This window comes from Dicentrarchus labrax, unplaced genomic scaffold (genome assembly GCF_905237075.1).
Source record: "Dicentrarchus labrax unplaced genomic scaffold, dlabrax2021, whole genome shotgun sequence".
NCBI classification, from domain to species: domain Eukaryota; kingdom Metazoa; phylum Chordata; class Actinopteri; family Moronidae; genus Dicentrarchus; species Dicentrarchus labrax.
This window is the reverse complement of record NW_026136720.1, coordinates 30,467,908-30,487,759: the sequence shown is the minus strand read 5'-3', so window position 1 is coordinate 30,487,759 and position 19,852 is coordinate 30,467,908. Positions and strand designations below refer to the sequence as shown.

The following is a 19,852-nucleotide window of genomic DNA, read 5'->3' as shown; positions in this document are numbered from 1 at the left end:
TTAAAGAGGTGTTGCCCCCATAACACTATCTTCTTAGTCAACTTGCCTTGTTTCAAATGGGCAATATCCAAAGAGCAGAGAAACAAACAAAACAAAATGGAGAGGTCAAAGGTCAGATTCAGTGACAGAAAAGCACCTTGGAGCTGGAGAGATTCAGGATTTGCCTGAAAAGTTATTATTTTTCATGAAGAGGGTTCCCAACTAAATCTGTTGACTTGCTAGCACCCAGTGGCAGCCATGATAACAGCTGGAAGGATTCTCTATATGATAAGGAAGGGTGCCTCAGTGGTTCCTTCGCCCAAGGATATTACATTAAAAAAGATACTGGTATCCCAGAGTTCTTTGCTCCAGAAATGTATTATTTATACATCTCCAGTTCATTTTCCATACAAACTGACAAACTGCTGGAACACGAAAAATAATGTATTATGTATATATTATGTAGTATTGCATTTTAATTCACACAAATAACATTTTAAAGTGGGTTGACTGTGACAGTGCCAGTGTTAAGGCTCTACCTCCTGTGACTGGAAAACTACTTTCATCATCGCTGAAGTCAGTTTTCACACACACACACACACACACACACACACACACACACACACACACACACACACACACACACACACACACACACACACACACTGCAATCGTTATGTAGCACCTGTAGGTTGGATTCTCATTATTTCTCCGTCACGCCATTTCTTGGCCATAAGCTGGGCTGAAAGTACTGTACACCCCCTCAATCCCCTTATAACAATACAAAATAATACAAATAACTCAGGGCACACATTATGACACTGAATTTATTTTAAGAGGCAATGAAAGGAAATATATTGTTTGTTTGCTGATTGTGTTGTATAATGATGAACGCATTTCCTTGATTCCCTCTGTCTCTTAGGCCTTTAAATAATCCTACTGCCCCTGACGCCCGCACTCACAGTTAGTGAGTTATTCTATCATAAAATAATTTAGGAAAAGTTTGAACACTTATGCCTATCTCTCAGCCAGCTGGCGAGGATTTAAAAATCAAGTTTTCTCAGAATTTTATGAGGTTTTGGAGATTTTGGTTCTTGTGATTTAACACTGATGAAGCTTTGGAGGGCTTTTTGTCCTCTGTTCCTGAACCATCAAGACAAACGTTGAGACACATTTTAATTTGTTTAGCAGCTGCTTGCTTTTATTAGTTGTCATGTAGATTTTGTTTAATCATTCTGAATGGTTAAAGCTGGGTTTTATCATGATTTTATGAAACACCTGCAGGCTGCTGCAGTGTTTTAATGACATTTCCAAAGGAGAAATACTCTAGAGAGAAGTTTGGATTATTTAAGCAGTTGCTGGTGTTTCAACGCTCTGATTGGGGTTGGTTTGATCAGAGGGCCAACTACAATCATAATATTGTACAAAAATTACACATGAAGTGACTGCAGCACACCCCGACACGCGAGGACTGCGAGGCTGCAAACATTGCTGCTCGCAGCTTTAATTCATTTTTGTCTTTATGTATCATTGAATAACCAATTTTTTGTCCTCCATATATTGGGAGGAACATGTTCCCAACATGAAGGTGATGTGAGTGGGGGGGGCTCTCGTGAAATGTGTGGGATGAAATGGGACCTACAAAAAAAGGCACTACTGAGATTTAACAGCAATAGCAATGTTTCCACTTTGCCAAAATCCAGGACTACAGCAGGGGCCTTTAGATCTTCAATCAAACACTTTCCTATTTCAGAAAGCAGAATGTCTGAGAGGAATACTTGCACCCAGGCTCTCCAGTTATATGACCCTCTCCTTACACACACCGCACTAAAACTCTGTCTAACAGCTGCTTGGATTTCAGTCTGTTTCGTCTCTAAGTTGAAGGTGCCATTTTGAAAAAGCTTTTCCTCAAAAACAGCTTCAACTCTCTTTTAATAAGGCAAGTTGCCTGAGGGACAGTCCTATTCACAGCATGGGCCTGAGGGAGGGAAAGTCAATATGTATGACCCCGGCTTGTATCAGCTGAAGAGTGAACTGCAGCTTCTCAGCCCTAACGAGGCTCCACTCTGGTCTATTTTATCACTATTAGCCAGCATTGCGCTTCAGCATCTCCCTATTCTTCACTTACAGAGAGTCACTGTACGAGTCTAACAGCCCTTCACTGCCGTCTCCTTCAAACACCTCTCCTGAGAGTGTAGTCCTAGTGGAGAGAGTATATTAAAAGCAAGAAAAGGCGAGTCTGTCAAGAAGAAGCGATTGCACGCAAACAGCCCTCGTAAATAGGATTTTATTTTGAAATGATAGATGAACTTTGAGCAACTTGGCATGGATTTTTCTTTGACTCACACTTTGACTCTTTTACACTCTCTGCCTTCCAACAAACTAAGAACAGCATTGCTTACCGGCTGTGGCCTAATAAAGCAGAACTAAGTGAATCATTAATAAAAGATACAGGTATCTCCAGCTCCAGGATGAGGCCTCCAGAGAGCCAAAGTGCTTCCCAGGAATATTAATCATCCCGGGCGTCGGCCCCGGTTCTGCCCCACCATGAACCCTGCAATTATCAATCTCCCACTGCACGCTAACGGAGCGCTAAATGAAAACAAAGGAGAGGTGCTCAGGAACAAAAAGCTATCCATGTTGCTGTCTGATAATCGATAAGAGGAGCAGTGAAGGGTGTGTGTGTTTGTGTTTGTGTGTGTGTGTGTGTGTGTGTGTGTGTGTGTGTGTGTGTGTGTGTGTGTGAGAAGCTCCTTCAGCCTTGAACAGCCTGAGCTTCACTCCTCTGATGACTGGTAGGCATCCTGGGAAAGAGGGGAAGAAGAGTGAGGAGGGAGAAGACAGACGCTGACTGTGCTGCCTCTCAGCATTTGTTCAAAACTGACAACTTCACTGAAAATTGGACAAAAGCAAACTCCTGGGGTTTTGTGCTTGTGTTTGTTGCGGGATTGGGGGGGTTGTTGCTCGCAGTAAAAGAGCATCAAGCTGTCAACTCTGACGAGAACCGGGAAAAAGAAAAGTTCCTCCTTTGACAACAACAGAGAGAAATTGAGAAAAGGAGGAAAAGCTGGTGCTAATTTGTTTAAAACACATCTGTCATCGGCTTTGATACTTGGATTACTGTGAACCGCAAATCTCCGCTTTGTTAATTATGTTTGTGTCGTTGCATCTTCACTTTGTTTCCACATCCTAATGAGGTTCCTGAACACACAAAATCCTGTATCTCCACAATCCTCCTGTTGTTCCTATGATCTTTAACATAACAGTGAAAGCATGGTGCGTTGATTTCTTTTAGTCAGAGATAAACACTATCAAATCCTGGTTTAAGCGTCCTGGATGCAAGAGGACGCTTGGCATTAGCAGCTAATCCACATAATCTGTTATGTATCAGTGAAGTAATTAGGGTATCCAATCACCAATGTTTACTCTGTGTGATTAGGGATTTACTTTATTTTGTCACATATCCTCTTGATGTAACCAAAACAACTTCAAATATGTGTGGGTTTCACTGTTTTACAGCCAGCATCTGCTTTCTGTCTCCAGATTATCTGTCTAATCACAGAGGGGCCACACGTTTCCTTCTCTTTTACCTGTTCCTTCACACACACTGTATAATCCCTCACAACAATAACAAAAATTGTCAAGTAATGGCTCCACAATTAAATTCCTGGATAAAATAATTCCACTAGGCCGTGAAATATAAACAAGACAGCAACTTTGTGTTCTCACTACAGATTCCATGAGTTTAAGCCAAAACGAACCATCCACAGTCATTGAGTCCCTTTCAGACAGGATGAGATAAACACCTAAACTTTAATCTGCTTATTATTTTGAGGGTTCACTGATCACCCCTCTTGTTCACAGAAAATGAACGCCCTCAACTCTGAAAGGATTAAAGCAGAAGAAATGCCGTCTTTGTTTTGTGATGCTTATTTGTGTGATCAAGTACTGCAGAAGACGAGGGTATTATTGTTTATATTTATGCACTTTTTGAAGGGTAAAACTTAATTTACTTTATTTAAGATACACAGTATGTTAAACAGTTCAACAAGTTCAGAAATGTACCCTAAAGTAGAGGGCTGCATTGGGAAACATTCTGTTCCCAGGATTTATCCTGTGCCCATCAGAAGGATGGAGTCAACGAATGAAGTTGAGAGATTAGAGCTGGTTTTTACAAAACAAAAGCAAAGCCAGGCAAGTCTCACATTTGGAGACATTTCTCAGTCTCAGAAGACACTAAATGTTTATTGGGTGGGGGTGAATGGTCAGAATGCTCGAAAGAGTGGAACACACACACAGCTGAAGTGGGCGGTAATGGTCAGAAATCCACCGGGAAAGGGAACAGTCCCAACCAACGTTCTACCCTAAAGGCCCTTACCTCACCCAAAACGATGTCAAAGAACTAACAGTGTCAAAAGGCTACAGCGAACAGCCAACTAGGACGTATGTTCTGCACCTGTACAAGAGGTCATAACTCTCCATACCAATAGGTGGCGGTAGTCTGCATTTGTCATTCAAACGGACATAGGAAGACCTAAGACTGAGGGTATAAACAAAAGCAGCCTTATGGATGTAGGTTTGCCATGTCATTTTTAAAATATCTGTGTATTTGAACGATCAGATGAGATGAAGTTGTAAAATGAGACAAACATTTCATGCATCCCCTCTTGACGAAGTCATTTGCTGCTTTACTAACTTCAGTTTCTCTTCTTGTGCACTGATTCGATTAAGCTGAACAGCCAATCAATGTGATTTCTTATGTCTTCCGCCACCGATATGCTCAGTCAGTCAATAAAGCCAGAAAACTGGAAAACTAGGGCTATAGATGCTCACCGATGGCCCGACATTGGCCGACGGCTGACCATCAGCCCAGTGTGTTAGGGCCTTAAAATGGGCGTTTTAGTGTTTGTGTGTATCAACATTTAGTAGGTCCTCATAGAAAGTTGGGTGTCTGTATCTTGTATGCTATTAAGAACAAGACAATGGGGCATATATTGATCTGATTTGCATGAAAACTTTCTGCTGCTGAACTTTGAATATTGGCTGAAGAGAAGACACTTTTGGACCTGCAGGCATATTCATACCACAAGAGGAAGTTAAACCACCTTTTGTTGTCAGTTCAAGTTAAATCACCTTATGTTGTCAGTTCAACAAAAAAAATCAGTGATTGAATGAGTCATGAAAAATCAATGTGACAACAGGCTTAATAAAATACTGGCTGCTTTAATCATATTGCACTGAGCTGGAGCGGCTGTGAGCTATTAAAAGTCAGGAAAAATACATATTCATGCTGGATGCCACTGAGAGAAACAGAAAGGTATAATGGCTTGAAGACAAATGGCTGCTCCCCGTGCTAAACTTGGATGGAGAGCTACTGTAAGGTAACTTCATTAAGTTAATTCATTGCAACATTCTTTATGTGTGTATCTGATGTCTTTTCATTGTCTGAGTTATGTCTCACTGTTTTTCTTTCTCCCTCTCTGTGCTTCAGTCTCTCTCGATCACTGTTTCGACCTTGCTTTAGTTTCTCATCCTCTGTCTGTCGGATAAAACATTACCACCAATTTAACACTTACTTTCCAAAGATGTTACATTTCAAACATAGTTTACTTCGCTGCAGTGGTCAGTCAGCAGTGATAAATCAACTGCAGCAGATATTTGGAAGAGTTTCTATTCTCTCCTCCCATATTTTGCACCTCCAAAACAGAGAAACTCTAAAATACATATTGCATGAGCCAAAATAATAAATTTACAGGGCAATTTGACTGTTCAGCAGCTAAAAGTGGCGGCAATTAACAAACAAAAGTTTGTATTAAACCAACTGAAACACCAACATTATTACAATTTATCCTGTGGAAACACTGACAGTATATATAATTTACAGTGCTTCCTGGTCTGTGAAGTGAAGCCAACATGGAAGTGTCTTAAAACTGCATTCTATGTAATAACCAGCAGGGGGCAGCTGCATTGGCTGCAATAAAAACAGATACCCTGCAGTCTTGTAGAGAAATGAATCGACTTCTCACTTGAATTGTTAGCTTATTAAACAGTTTTCTAATGAGTTTATGGTCTCAATCAATAGTTTCAGGTCTTCTTCCATACAGCATGATGATCATTTATTAAATTATGGTTCCATTGCTTTAGGGTGTGGCTACCTTGTGATTGACAGGTCATTCTCAGTTTGTCTGTCCAGCTTAACGCATCAAACTCAGATCAAACTGTCAAACTAGGCAGTGCTGATAAATATGAATCAAGATTCTGTTACTGTGTTGACTATTTCTCAACTAAAATCTGGACCAATAGGGCTAAGAAGTACCATAAGTGCTTCTCATAAACCATATATTAATGTTTTGCAGTATCTCTGCTTATGTTGATAGCTGTCGATTTGGTAGCTGCTGGACTAATACATACAATCTACTAACAAATGGCTGCTCCAGGTTTTCATGAGTGTTAATGTTCTTTATTGAGATAAGGCCTCCCTTTTTGGCCCTGTTCAGAGGGAATTAAAGAGCAGTTACATTGAGTGTAATGAGGGAAATAAAGAATGATCTGCTCTCCCACTTTGGCTGTGTTACTCAAAGTGCTTCTACACGACCAAATAAATGTTATTTATTGAAGGAAAATTGGCTGAGAATGCTTGTTCTCTTCCAAATCCTACATTAATTATATATGATTCTATAAATCAGGGCTGCCCAAAGTTGGGCCCACGGTCTAAAGTTCGCACACCATATGGTTCAATTTGGCCAGCTAGATGTACAAAAAAAACCCAAAATATATATATATTTGTTTTTGTGCACTTCAAATATGTATAATCCCTAATTATTAATTGCTTTTCATGGTTCATGTGAACACAGCCAGTCAATTAAGGGAACTTGGCATCCTAGTACTATTTCTACATTTTAACAATACAACAGGTATTTGCTTTCAGCCTGTGGACCACCATTAAGTTTCCCCTTTGGGTTTGGGCATCCCTGCTATAACAAGCGCAGCTGACCACTTTCATAGCAACTACAGTTTAGTGCCTTAAGGACCTCCCTACCTACATTTTCCCAGTAGGAGCTGCTCGTTTCTCATACTTCTAGGCAGCCACTGAACTGTGTGTGTATGTGTGTGTGTGTGTGTGTGTGTGTGTGTGTGTGTGTGTGTGTGTGTGTGTGTGTGTGTGTGTGTGTGTGTGAGAGAGTGTGTGTATTTGTGTGTTTGTGTGTGTTATTACCCTCCATACTGCATCCCGGTCCCATGCAGGGCTGGAAATCTTGAGTATGTGGACAAGGCATGCTGAGGTCCAGCTGGGCCTTCAGCATCCTCTGCCTCATCCTGCGGCCTTTGTCACATGTAGCACTGCTACACGCCGACCAGGGAGACCAGCCTGAGTAGATACACGTCTCTGGTGTGTCATCTAAGAGAGAAACACACAGGGATGTTTAGTGAATGGAAGAGATACAGAGGAAAAAGAGGCATTTTAATATTTTTCGTTAAAATTTGCTGCTCATTCAGTGATTGACTGAGATCACATGGTCATTGTTACCAGTAAAATGTGCTTTAAAAAACCCTTCCATTTCCATTTCATTCCATTACAGCTGATTTGTCACAGTAAAGAGGAGGGGCGGGGGATGGAGGAATGGGCTGACATTGATTATTTAACACCGTATCCAAAGGTGATTACCGATGGTACTGGACCACAAGAGGCCACAGAGTGACATCTGAGGGGGGAGAGGAAGGAGTGGAGGAATGGAGTTGGAGAGAAAGAGAAGACGGTGATTTGTGAATGTCTTGTCCAATTATCAGTGGTAGCAGAGCTACAAGAAGTAGCAGGGGTACTGGCTTCAATTAATAATGCTCTCTTGGGGGTTCAGAGAGGCAGAGAAAATGAGAGGAGAGGCAAGAGAATATACCGTCAGGCCTTAGGGACAAACCTGAGTGGGTCCAATTCTCTGGGATAAGGTGTAATGACAGAGGAGAATGAGGGAAGAAAGGAGCTGGAGACGCAGAGAGGAAGGTAAGAGGACAGTTGGGTTGATGTGTAAGTGAAAGCAGTGAAGCTCTGGGCGGACCAAGGGGACCAGCCTGAATGGATACTCCCCTCCGTAGTGTCATCTCACACAGAGAAGAGTGGAAACAAGGGAGAAGGAGAGGACAGGTAGAGTAAGAGAGGAGGAAAAAGGAGGAGGGAAAGAAGCAAATGGTCTATGACTGACTGAGGAGGACATTTATTAGGCGACAGGAGATCCTTGTTAAGAATTCTGCTGTATGGGCAAGATCCTGCTCCCTACCCAAGGCCACTTACTGTGAAAATAAGCACAAAGCATGTACAACACAAACAGCATCATAGACCGGGCTGTCCTGTCCGTCTGCGGGTTAGCAAAGGACGTAAAGAACAACTAATCTTGTAACTATAAGGTCACTGCACTGATCCCTGTAAGGGCTGGATTAAAAAAGGAAAAAACGCCAGAAATCAGAGGTGTTTATACACGTTTCAAACGGCAGAATATTTTGGGGGGGATCATCGTTGCTGCCATTGCTGTTCACTGGCAGTGTTTTTTTCAAACCAGGGAGTACAGACATTATCTGCATAGAGGTCCTAAGGAGGAGGTCAGGTTGGATGATCCAGTTTGGTTAAGGCTACTATCATATCTCATCTTATCTTAAAACACTTGTTTAAGTTAAGGGAAATATAATGGTTTAGGATATATATTGATTCAGTCAACATGTTCTGCGTTGTGCTTAAAGTCAAAAAGACTACAGTTTTTTCCTAATCTTAAAGGTATAGTAAAGTATGAAGCTAGCTTAGCATAAAGACTGGAAGTAACCGCTTGCCTGTCCAAAGGTAAAAAACACTCTAACATCTCCTCTAAAATTCACTAATTAATGTGTGCCTCGTCAGAAATTTCAACAGGACAAGTTGTGATTTTAGGAGTTATATGCTGGACCTATTTGTTGGCAAACAGCAACTGGGCGTAGTAAATTACTGTGATGACATGACTCCAGTAAGTCACTGCCGTCAGCTGAGAAACAGCTGCAGCACATAACAAACAAGATACAACATTGTAATTGATGATTGTTAGAGGTGTTGGCATATTTTTAAACTTTGGAGATACCCAGGTTAGTTCTTTCTCCTGCTTCCTGTCTGTATGCTAAGGTAAGCTTATTGCCTCCTCGCTCTACTAAACAGAAATTAATCTTCTCATTTTACTGCAAGAAAGTAAATACCAAGTGGCAACCTCTGTGGCTAAAAAATGAAGTCAACACAGAAGTGCCAAAAGCTGCAGTCCCTCAAATGCCCACTTGAGACTGGCTCCAATAAGCCCCTATATTAAAATGCCCAACTTTATGACAACAATAAAGGGGTCGAATTTTTATACAACTACCTGTACTACATTAAGGAGTCAACTTATGCATAAATAAAGGTGTGACAGCTTTGTTGTGTTGCGTCACAGGTGGCTGGTTTCAGCAACCAGGCTCCATTCAGCCCGCCGCAGCTCAACATCTTGTCAAAACGTCTTGTTATATTCCTCAAAAACATGAACTGGGCATTAATTACTATTCTTACAAAATTATTTTGCCAATACAAATTAGTTGTATATGAATGCAATTTAAAGTAGACAGGGTTTGTAAAATTCCTAAATGTTTTTGTCCTGTGTCCAAATATCAAATAGCAAAAATGTGAGCAAGAAGTTGAGACAGGAAAATAAACTTTATTTGATTTAATGTGCAGTGTTGCTGAAACATCCTTGTCCAGAGTGACAGGGTCTGTGAGGCATAACAGAATACAAAGTGTGTTTGATAAAGACAGGACTTGCTCCAGACGCAGTTGTGTTGCTCTGCAGCAGTGGGGCGCTCACCTCTTCACAGCAGGGAGGAGACAAAGCCCTGCCAGATGTGTATTCTGACTATCCGACCTGAGCCCATCTGAGACTGCTTAGACCAGTTGTGTCTGTAATGAGCTATGTGTGTGTCCTTGAGCATCATAAGACACCAAATCCCCACAGTATCTGCTCAGTCTGTAAGTTGGTAGTTAAAGTGAATATTTTGCAAACACAGATTGAATTGAGGAAACAGTCAGGTTCAAAGAACTTAAAGGAATGCAATATCATGTAATGACAGGGTTTGAATAATTACTTAAACGGACAACCAATCCCTTGTAATCCATCGTATCTTGTTCAGGATCTTGACCCTGAAGAACTGTAATCAAGAAAGAGAGAGTGTTTGCGTGTTCAGTGTAGGTGTGTTTGTGTGTGTGTTACTGTACCTTCCTCCTTCTCCTCCTGTCCAATATCAGCTACAATGTCATCTATGGTGTCTGGGACCACATTGCACTGCTCTCCCTGCACACACAAGGGAAAATAGGGTCACACACGAAAATGTATCCGAAGACAAAACAATCTTTGAGCACCAAACTTCGTTTTTTACCTTAAATGTAGTAGTTTGACCACTGGCTGTTAGTTATCTTATATAGATCACCGTTGGCTGTGTGTGTGACAATGGTATTGAACAAGTTGCATTGGTTACAGTAGGGCTGAACAATTAGAGCAAAATATTACCATTACAATTTAATAAATATAAATTTATAATACATTTCTAGAAGTTAACCTAAAGGTTTGTATTTGTGGTCCACATAGTTTAACAAGTTTAAGGTAATCTTGTTTCAACATGAAAACTATCAGATACAAAAATACAATAAATTCAGCTTACACTTAGTAAGATATTATATTAGTACTATACTTGAAATCACTCAATAATACTTAAATACAATAATGACATGACTACATGAGTTTCATGTAGTTTGGCCAACTCACAAAATCAACAATAAATAGCTAAATTTAGTGAATTTGCTGGCAACAATTGTCAAGTTATAATTGAAATATAATCATATAATCAGATATTTCTTACACATATTAAAGAATTTGAGTGAAACTTTATGACAGTGGAAGAGTAATAAAGAAATTATACTTATGTAGGTTATTGAAGTGATGCCTTTAAACTGTGGTTTAAAGTATGTGTAGTCCAGCTAGCAAGAATGCTTTGGCTGTCTCCGTCTGTCACAAGACCATTGTCTTGCTGGTCGGAGTTGTTTCCACTGTGGTAACATGTTTGATTGTTTTTGTAAAAAGGGGACAGGGTTGTTTTGTTGTGCAACTGACCACAGCTCAACTCAACATCAGATCGTTTCTGAAACATTTTGTTTTGCACAAGTTCATTCACGCACACACATTTACACTGTACCTTTCTAGCGATACGTTCCACCACCACCTTGGCTACAGGGTTAATTGCCCCTCCCTCGGGGTCGTAGAACGGGCTCTGGGGGTGGTCCAAACTGGTCAAGGGTCGGATCTTCTCCTGAGGAATGGTGGGCTTGTTTGGTGACTGGAACAGGTCAATAAAACAAGTGAGCAAATTAGATAGAAATATATATTATACAAAGGTTAAAGCTGCTATAATCTATAGTTTTATATTAACAATGGATCAAATGACTATGTGTCATGTGAAAGGTGTTGCCTGTGGTGATGAACCCACAAATAATTATCATCCAACTCTGCAGTTCCCCTCATCTCTATACAGAGCGTTTTAGCGTCTTTCAGCTCATTGTTTTGGTTTTACGCCCCCAACTTTCCAGTTGTTGTTCAATCTTGCCGCTGTAATCAGTGCTGTTTACAAGGCACCGTAGGCAGCCCACATGCCCAGCACCAAACTGCAGTATCTAACTGATGAACATAGCGCAGTATTTAGCCAAAAAGAGAAAGAGATATTTCTCAGTAGAGTTGTTGGCGTCAAAATATCAATGCTGTGTTTACAGCTGGTTGCGCAACCCCAGGTGATGTTTCTGGAACACTTTAAGCCCCCAGTAACCTCGCTGGAAAAAAAAAAATATGAGAGATCATAACAGGACGTTTTTAGCGCAACAAGGGCCTTTCAGTTTTCACTGTCACCTCTCTGGGTAGATGTGTTAGAGTTTGCAATGTGAATATAAAGGTGAATTAGCTCTGGCGGCTCTTTAACGATCAGGGGAAAATGGACGTGCGCAAATAAGATGCAACAGGTGAAGATCAGGTCATGATTTGAAGGGGAACTATTCCCACACTCCCACATTAGCATTGTACACATTATGCACTTGGTGTTGGAATGGTTAGTGTCCTGGAGGAAAACATCTGCTCTTGTATATTGAGTATCAAATACGCCTGAGGGAAGAGAGTCTGAGTCCGCCACTGAGGAATGGTTAGAGTAATCAAAGTTAAACAGAGAAAATTTAGGGCATGGGAATTATTTGTGGGACAAGAATACTAATCCAATAGAAGCACATAGCATCTGCATGTCTGTGAAACAAGCTTTTAAAAAGAGAACAACATGATTTCTCTGGAGGGAAAAAACAGTAGAGCGGCAGCAATTTACGCATGCAAACTAGAATTAATAAAAAGTAATAACATTACAATAGCTGCATTGATTTCAGACTCCATTCTGACCAAAAATGATGAGGTAGGGCCCGAAATCATCACCTACAGTCACTGTTTCTCCCATGAGCCATCTGGTCCAGGGTATCTTTTCTGTTTGATCTCACCATGAATCATTTAAATGCGTTTTAACAGCTCTTTTATAAGAGATTCATGGCATTGTTTCCAGGTGTGTGCGGTGGCGTGTGTGTCCATGTATTGTTAGAGCTTTAAAAAAAAAAACCCAACAGAGAGAAAAGATGAAAACACATGACAAACATGAATCATTCTCTTTGTTCTGACAGATTAACTCAACGTTGTCGTTTCAAACCAACTTTCTGTTTAATATATGCAGGAGTACTGAATAAGACAAAGGGAAGACATCTACAAAGGAAGTATTAGAGGAGATATGAAGTTATATCCTCATCTACAGTGCTGTAACAACAATGCTGATGATTCTCTTTACAGGTTTGCTAAAAGTTTCTTCTCTGGCCTTTTGGTTTAAAAAGCTTGTGGAGAATAAGACCAAACAGAAGACATCCATCACTGTTGGAGACAATTACAAGTCTTTGCTTTTCATACAGTGCAAAGATGCACACGCAGAGGGTCTGGAAGACGTGTACTTCAATGTCTCTGTCTGTAGGTGGCAGTGATTTAATGTCTGCTGTATGCTTATCTGAGGGTAAACCTAAAAAAATATACATTTTGTTTTGACTTTCAGGTTAAAGAGTCATGGAAGCGTACACGATCAGCTTAGAAACTTTAACTTAAAAGACCTTTGAACCAGGGAAACAACAATGTCTAAGCAGAGCTGCATTATATAATTTAACCAAAGATGTTTCACATACATATATCAGAACACACAGCTCTCAAATCATCAATTTGCCTCACTCTAGAGGGAATGGAAACACTGCTGTTTAATGTTTACTTTTGAATAAGTTCAGTACAGCGCTGACTGCCTTAATTATTGCACCTATATGCTCACAATGTTTTATAACTTAAAATATTGAACCAAATACAAATAAGCAAGTGCCAGTGTGGGTAAGAGGGCTGAAGTGAACAAACAAAGAGAATACAAACAGGCCCAGAACAGACAAGAATGCTTTAAAAAATGCATTTAAAAAGTACCAGAAGTAGAATGGAAAGAGGTCTGGTTTTGTGTTAGTGAAGTTTTGAAAGGTATTTACCACCTACCCTCAGCAGGATAAGCTCCTTGCTTATTCATGAGGTTGTAAACTATAAATAAATTGCTGTAGTCTCAGAACAGTGGGTGAATATGGATGAGCACCTTTCATTTTGAGGATGTAGAAAAGTCTGTCTAAGGAACAGACAGGTGGAAGTCAAGTGTGCTCTGATGTGAAGTTTTGAAATAAATGCTGCCTGCTGCCAACAGCTAGTGAGCAATAAACCTTATAATAATATGCTATATACTTTATCTGTCAGCTAGAGCAACAACTTTATGTCTAACAATTAGAGTGCATCAGTACTCCTTAACATATGTGTCTAATACACAGTATGGCCCTGTGTTGACTGATGTAACACATCCTCAATGGCCATTTTAGATGTGGTTGAACGTTTGTCGCAAAGACTCTTGCTAACATTAGTGAGCTAGATTAGATACATTCATTTATACCATGGTCTGGGTGAATACTCGATTCTGATTGGCTGATGAGTGTCCATTAATTCCTGATGTAGAACACCTACTAAGTAGTTCCAGTGAAAGTCTGTTTACCGCTCTAAATGAATGCGCTATTCAGCTCGCTACTTCCGTCTGCGGCCGTCAGTACACATTCCCTATCGTTTGTGAAAATCTTGATATTGTTTTTGGGGACAATGACATGGCTGATAGCTAGTTAGTCTTGTTGTTAAACATACTGTCTAATTATATTTACGGTTTGTCGACAGTACGCAGTGTTATTGACATTGAGTCTTGCTAGCTTAACGTTAGCTCTCTGTCACGTAGCTGAGCCAAAGAGCCATATCTCCCGTTGCTAAGCCGTATCTATGGTGCGTTCTATTTACTGGAGTATGGAACAACAGTTAAATTGCATTAGAACTTTATGGGATGATAATGATGCTTCAGGTGTTACCGGCTTTATTAACTTTATATTTTGATCGCAAAATGCATGTAAATGTAAAATAATGATCTTTTCTTTGGGACGTTACCATGGATAATGCCCTTTGGTGTCCATAGTCAGGAATTAAAGGGGAATTTGGCAACTATTTCAACTTAATAAACCCGTTTAGAAATCATTTGGAAGGTTAAATGGCCTGTTCCGGTGTTAATGGTGACTTTCCCCGCTCCCCCTAGCGTCCCCAGGCGGAAAACCAACCTTGCAACTTTGGGACTACCGTCCCGTTAAGTTGGAAATAGGAAGTATCGTGAGAAGCGAGAACGAGCGAGAAACACAAACTGCTTTACGGCAATTCCACATAAACGCAATGTTGTATGATACTGTGTATGTATTACCCACCTCGGTAGACATTGCTCCAAACGAAAAAGTTGCCCGGCAACAAATGCACATCAGCAGCGGTAGAAAGGGGGAGGAGGGTGCTGCAAGTGAGTTTTTTTACGACAGTTTTGTGAAATATACGTCCCAGAGCTGTAGGGGGCGCTCGTTGAGAAAACATGCGAAGCGAAGAAATAGCTAGAGTTGCCAAGTTCCCCTTTAATAGAACGTGGAGCACAAACTGTCCGACACCTCGTCAGGCATTATGTGCACCGTTGAATGGCACTGGTTTGAATTAAATCATTCATCGCAACAGGCCTGTCATATCCCATTTGATTTTTGGTAATGCATCAAGGTGTGTATCGCATCGGAGTCAGTGACTGAGATGCAAAGCCCAAGTAGCTAGCTAGTAGCTAACTTAACTTTACTAGCTAACAAAGATGATTTATTTTGATCTATTTTTTGAGGGAATGGCATTTCGCAAGCTAAGATTACAGTTTAGAGGGTTAGAGCAGACCAGAGTAAAAATGTAGCATACTATAACATTACTGACCTATTGGCAGTAATATTACATTAACTCTTTTTGGCTAATGTTATTACTTCCCAGCTTATTTCATATCATGTCTTCTTTTTTAAGTATTTTGTGGGCCACCAGGACACCCCCATTTTGTCATCATTTCATTACAGCCAATAGACTGACACAACTGCAACCCTGTACTGGATGTTTCTACCACTACCAACATTTGAACTTCCCAGCAACATTTGGATACATTACCTCATATGTGACACCACTGTCAGTGCCTGCATCCCAGGGAATGAGCTCTGTCACCAGCCTCTGGACCCAGCCACACTCCTTGGTACAGAGGTCCTCTCCTGAAAGTCCGACATTCCAGTCCGGGCTGGGCCCGAGCATGGTGAGGAAGGACATCAGGTGACGGGTCCGGTCCACAGAAAATTCTGCTGATGGAGCTGCTCGCCTGGTGATGGGTGCGAGCAATGTCAAGACAAAAAAGAAATAAATTACATTTTGAATATTTATATAAAGAGACAAGCCTAAGTATGTTGTAAACATAATTATCTCAGAAACATTTTCCAACATCTCCACGCTCTGCTGTTACAATTTTTAGTTAATTACTTGCAAGTCAGTTCTGATGTCATGACCTCTGACCCGAGTCACACTCTGCTAATTGCTGGATAATTGAAGCTCCAAAACATCCACTTAGAAGCAGAAAATAGCTCATAATGGCATATTCTCTCTGAATGTCCAAAGCCTATTGAAAATAAAAAAGATAATAATAGAGTAATTTAGTTTCTTTACAAAAAAATTGTCCATGGTATCTTAATTATCATGTCTTAAGCAAGACATAAGCGCAAACACAACTATTTTAACTTGACAACTTTGCATGCAAAATTGAACTAAATAAGCTAATATTTCATACTCACAGCGAGTGTGTGACTGCGTGGGTGCACATGCATGTGTGTAAATGTTCTCATTAGTAAAAATAATAGTGGCACAATATATCGCAAATGACAGACAACGCTAGGAGGGGTAATTAAACAGATGTTTGGTGGAAGATACAGTACATTAGAGTCTGTGTGTGTGTGTGTGTGTGTGTGTGTGTGTGTGTGTGTGTGTGTGTGTGTGTGTGTGTGTGGCGTGCTCATGCTCATTCGGTGCTGAGGGCTAGAATTGTGATAAGTTTCTAATTGCTCTTGAACTAATTCCAAAGAGTGCACAGGATGCCAGAGTGTGAGACTATTCAGACAAGCCATCCTCGCTTTTGCATAAAGGAAGGAATCATAAAACAATTAAGAGTCAGTTTTTCTAAAATTCACACATTACAATACAATAGTATCTGAATTTCAATTATAATTTATGGCTGCTTGAGCGTGTCAGAAATGGACATTTTTCCAACTTTCAAGTACTGCTCTTATCCTGCTAATTAAGAATTCAGGTCTTTATGATTCATGGAAATATTATCAAAGAATCATGTAACAAAAAATGTAATAAAAAAATATACATATACATATATATATATATATATATATATATATATATATATAACTGACCTTTTCTGTTGATCATCCAGTATGTCCGAACTTACTACTACATACAGATCACTAAATAAGAAGTCTGTATATCTTTGCTTACTTAAAGCCAAAGAGATTGTTATACCCTTTAGAAATAAAACACAGAATCATCTTGGCTTGAAGGAACACTGTAGTGTACACAGTCGACTTAACCGTTAGACGCAGAGAAGTGCCTTGTTCGACACACTTTTCATTAGTCGGATAGTCACAAGAAAAACAAAAACATCAAACGCCGTTCGGGAACTGCACCTTGTCACCGGGAAAAGTTATCAGGGGATTGTTGCAACGCAGACCTTTTGTCTTGTAACACAGGGAGCTGCTTACCGGTGCACTGTTGCATAACTGAACTAGCTGCTGCCACTGGCTAGTTAGCAGTCCTATTAGCTATCTGTACCCAGACTGGGAGCTTGAACAACAGGGGGAGTGTTTACACTACAAGCCCAGGAGCAGGGGACTGAGAAGGGAATATGCCATGGATTATGGCCAACCAACGGAGGCCATTGAATCTACAACGGCTCTGACCAGGACTATGCCTCTACGGATGAAGACACAGCGAGCTCAGGCAGGAACAGGACAGGAATTAAAAGAAGAAAGAGGAGCGAGTTTGTAGGGAGTTATTTGTAAGTGTTAACTTTAGCCATCACCTGTCCGGGTCCGTCAGTATTTGTTTTTTTTGCAAAGTTGGAAGTTTTTTATTCCGTGCTTTGAACAACAGGACTTGTGCGACGTTATACTGTGTTGAAATAAATTAACTAAATGTTCATTCTCCTTGCTGGTTGTTCCAACAGATTCAGAATCATTACCGCTTTTCCATTAGCATTTAAAAGGCAGCTTTTAAATAAATACATATTTAAATTATTAAATTAATATCATAAATGTGTGAAAAAGAAGTCAGTGTTGACATTGGTCTCCTTGATGAAAGTTCTGTGTTTGACACATCCAACCACCCCGGCCTAACTTCGGTGTCACATTACGCTAGAGAAGTATCTACAGCGTCATAGTAAGCAGTGTAGGGCCACTGACCAAGCTGCTGTATTTGAACGTTGGGAGTGGAACCGGGCTGGCCTACAAATCTCAATAAAAAGTATTATTTTTCAACTTTTAAACAAGCAGAGATAGTGTTAGTTAGGTTTTAATTAGGGATTCCCGATGTCTGAGCCTTTTGCTGGTTCTAAAACAATGATACCTCTGCCTCTAGTTGTACGCAGAGGAATCGCTGAAATATTTTTTGCTAATGAAATACATTTATTTAAAAACATATAATGCTATTAAAATACTACAAAATTTCGAATGAAAATACTTAAACTATGAGATCACTGAAATGTTATTTAAAATAAGCTTTGCATTTCCTGCAATATTTTTGTTTCAGTATCACTCATGCATGTAGCGTGCATACATCCATGATTAGTTACAAGCTAAAATGTGATGGAAGGATAGTAAGCAGAGGTTGAATGAAAACACTTCAAAAACACAAACCAGCAGACCAGGGTTGGCGCACTGTATTATAATCGGAAGATAGTTGCTCACTTTACTAGCGAATCCATGTTACGTTTAATTTATATTATTCTAACACCTGCTGAGTCACAGAATACTGTATGAAGTGCTGAAGTAACAGATTGGACAAAGGAAAGCCTAACAATGTAAGCCGCCTGCTGTTTAATTGCCTGTGTGCCTATTTGTAGAACTGTCATAGCATTTAATAACTGTTTTTAGTGTCTGTCCATGCACACAAATTACAGTGCTGACATTTTCAGTCGAACCCAAAGATTCATGCTCCCTGGATAACTGTAATGTAGGGGGCACTAACAATGCAGGTAAATAAAACTTAAATTTCTTCTTTTTGGTAATAACAATTAAGACCAAATAAGTAGTTAAAACACACCGATTTCTCAGCAAAAATTAATGTTAATTACTATTCAGTGTTAACACTGCTGTTCCACCATTTCTTGATTTTCTTTTTGATTTCAATCATATCTCTCACAGAAGTGCCTTTTCCCTTTAGTGAAACTGACATTGAGTGATACTTACAGGTTGAGCGGCTGCCATGCCGGCCACTGAGCCTTAGTTTTAATGACAGTCAGCACTTCATCTCCCTGCGGAGGGAAAGAGAAAGAGGGAGAGAGAGAGAGATACAAGAAGCAATTTGTCACTAAATGAATGACGATAAAGGCAGAAAAAAGAAACATTGACAGAGAAAAGGCCAGAATTGACAAATTGACATGACTGAGGGTGAGTACTCTCATCCAAGGACAGCAAAGTGTATTCCACTTTTCAAAGGCTTAAGAGCCTGGACAAAGTGTGTCTCTTATCAGGACAAAATGGCTCTGTGCTGTTTTATAATAGCCGTCTGTTATTCTAGTGGGGAACCTCACTTTGCACTCTGCACAGCACCCACCACTCTCTATAGTCTCTCTGTAGCATTACTGCCACTTTATAGACTGCACAACACATTATCTATCATAATGCATCGGATGTAATTACTCAGCCAAAAGCAGAAAGACAAATGATGGATTTAGTGTGACACAGCAGTTGATTAGAACTGAATTGGAAAGTCCATATGTGCCCTTTCTGGTTTAATAAGAGCCTTTATTGTGTTTTCTCCATCTTTTTCTGTCTTTCTTTTTCTAACACTCCCCACACACACACACACACACACACACACACACACACACACACACACACACACACACACACCACAAGAGCTTCAGTTTGGGATATGCCAAAAAAAAATTCATTTTTTCTGGTTGACTGAAGGTTTCACAGTCGCCTTGAAAGCCTCCCCTCTTCCCCAGGGCGATGTGGAGAAAGCAAGTGTGTGTGGGTTTGTGTGTGTTTTGGTGGGTGGTGTTTGAGGATGAAAACAAGTTTACAAGTCAGTGTCCATCCTCTCTTCAGAGCAGCCCGGGG

General features: G+C 40.2%; 1 protein-coding gene across 1 annotated transcript in view; it reads right to left on the bottom strand.

Annotated features, from left to right (window-relative positions):
- Positions 1 to 19,852, bottom strand: part of spon1b (spondin 1b) — a 93,486-nt gene that overhangs the window by 6,767 nt on the left and 66,867 nt on the right. Inside the window, exons 7-11 of the mRNA XM_051382077.1 lie at positions 18,974 to 19,038; positions 15,630 to 15,831; positions 11,203 to 11,343; positions 10,229 to 10,304; positions 7,196 to 7,378 (exon numbers count right to left, since the gene is read on the bottom strand). Of these exons, the coding sequence (XP_051238037.1) occupies positions 7,196 to 7,378; positions 10,229 to 10,304; positions 11,203 to 11,343; positions 15,630 to 15,831; positions 18,974 to 19,038 (667 nt within the window). The remainder of the gene's footprint in view (positions 1 to 7,195; positions 7,379 to 10,228; positions 10,305 to 11,202; positions 11,344 to 15,629; positions 15,832 to 18,973; positions 19,039 to 19,852) is intronic.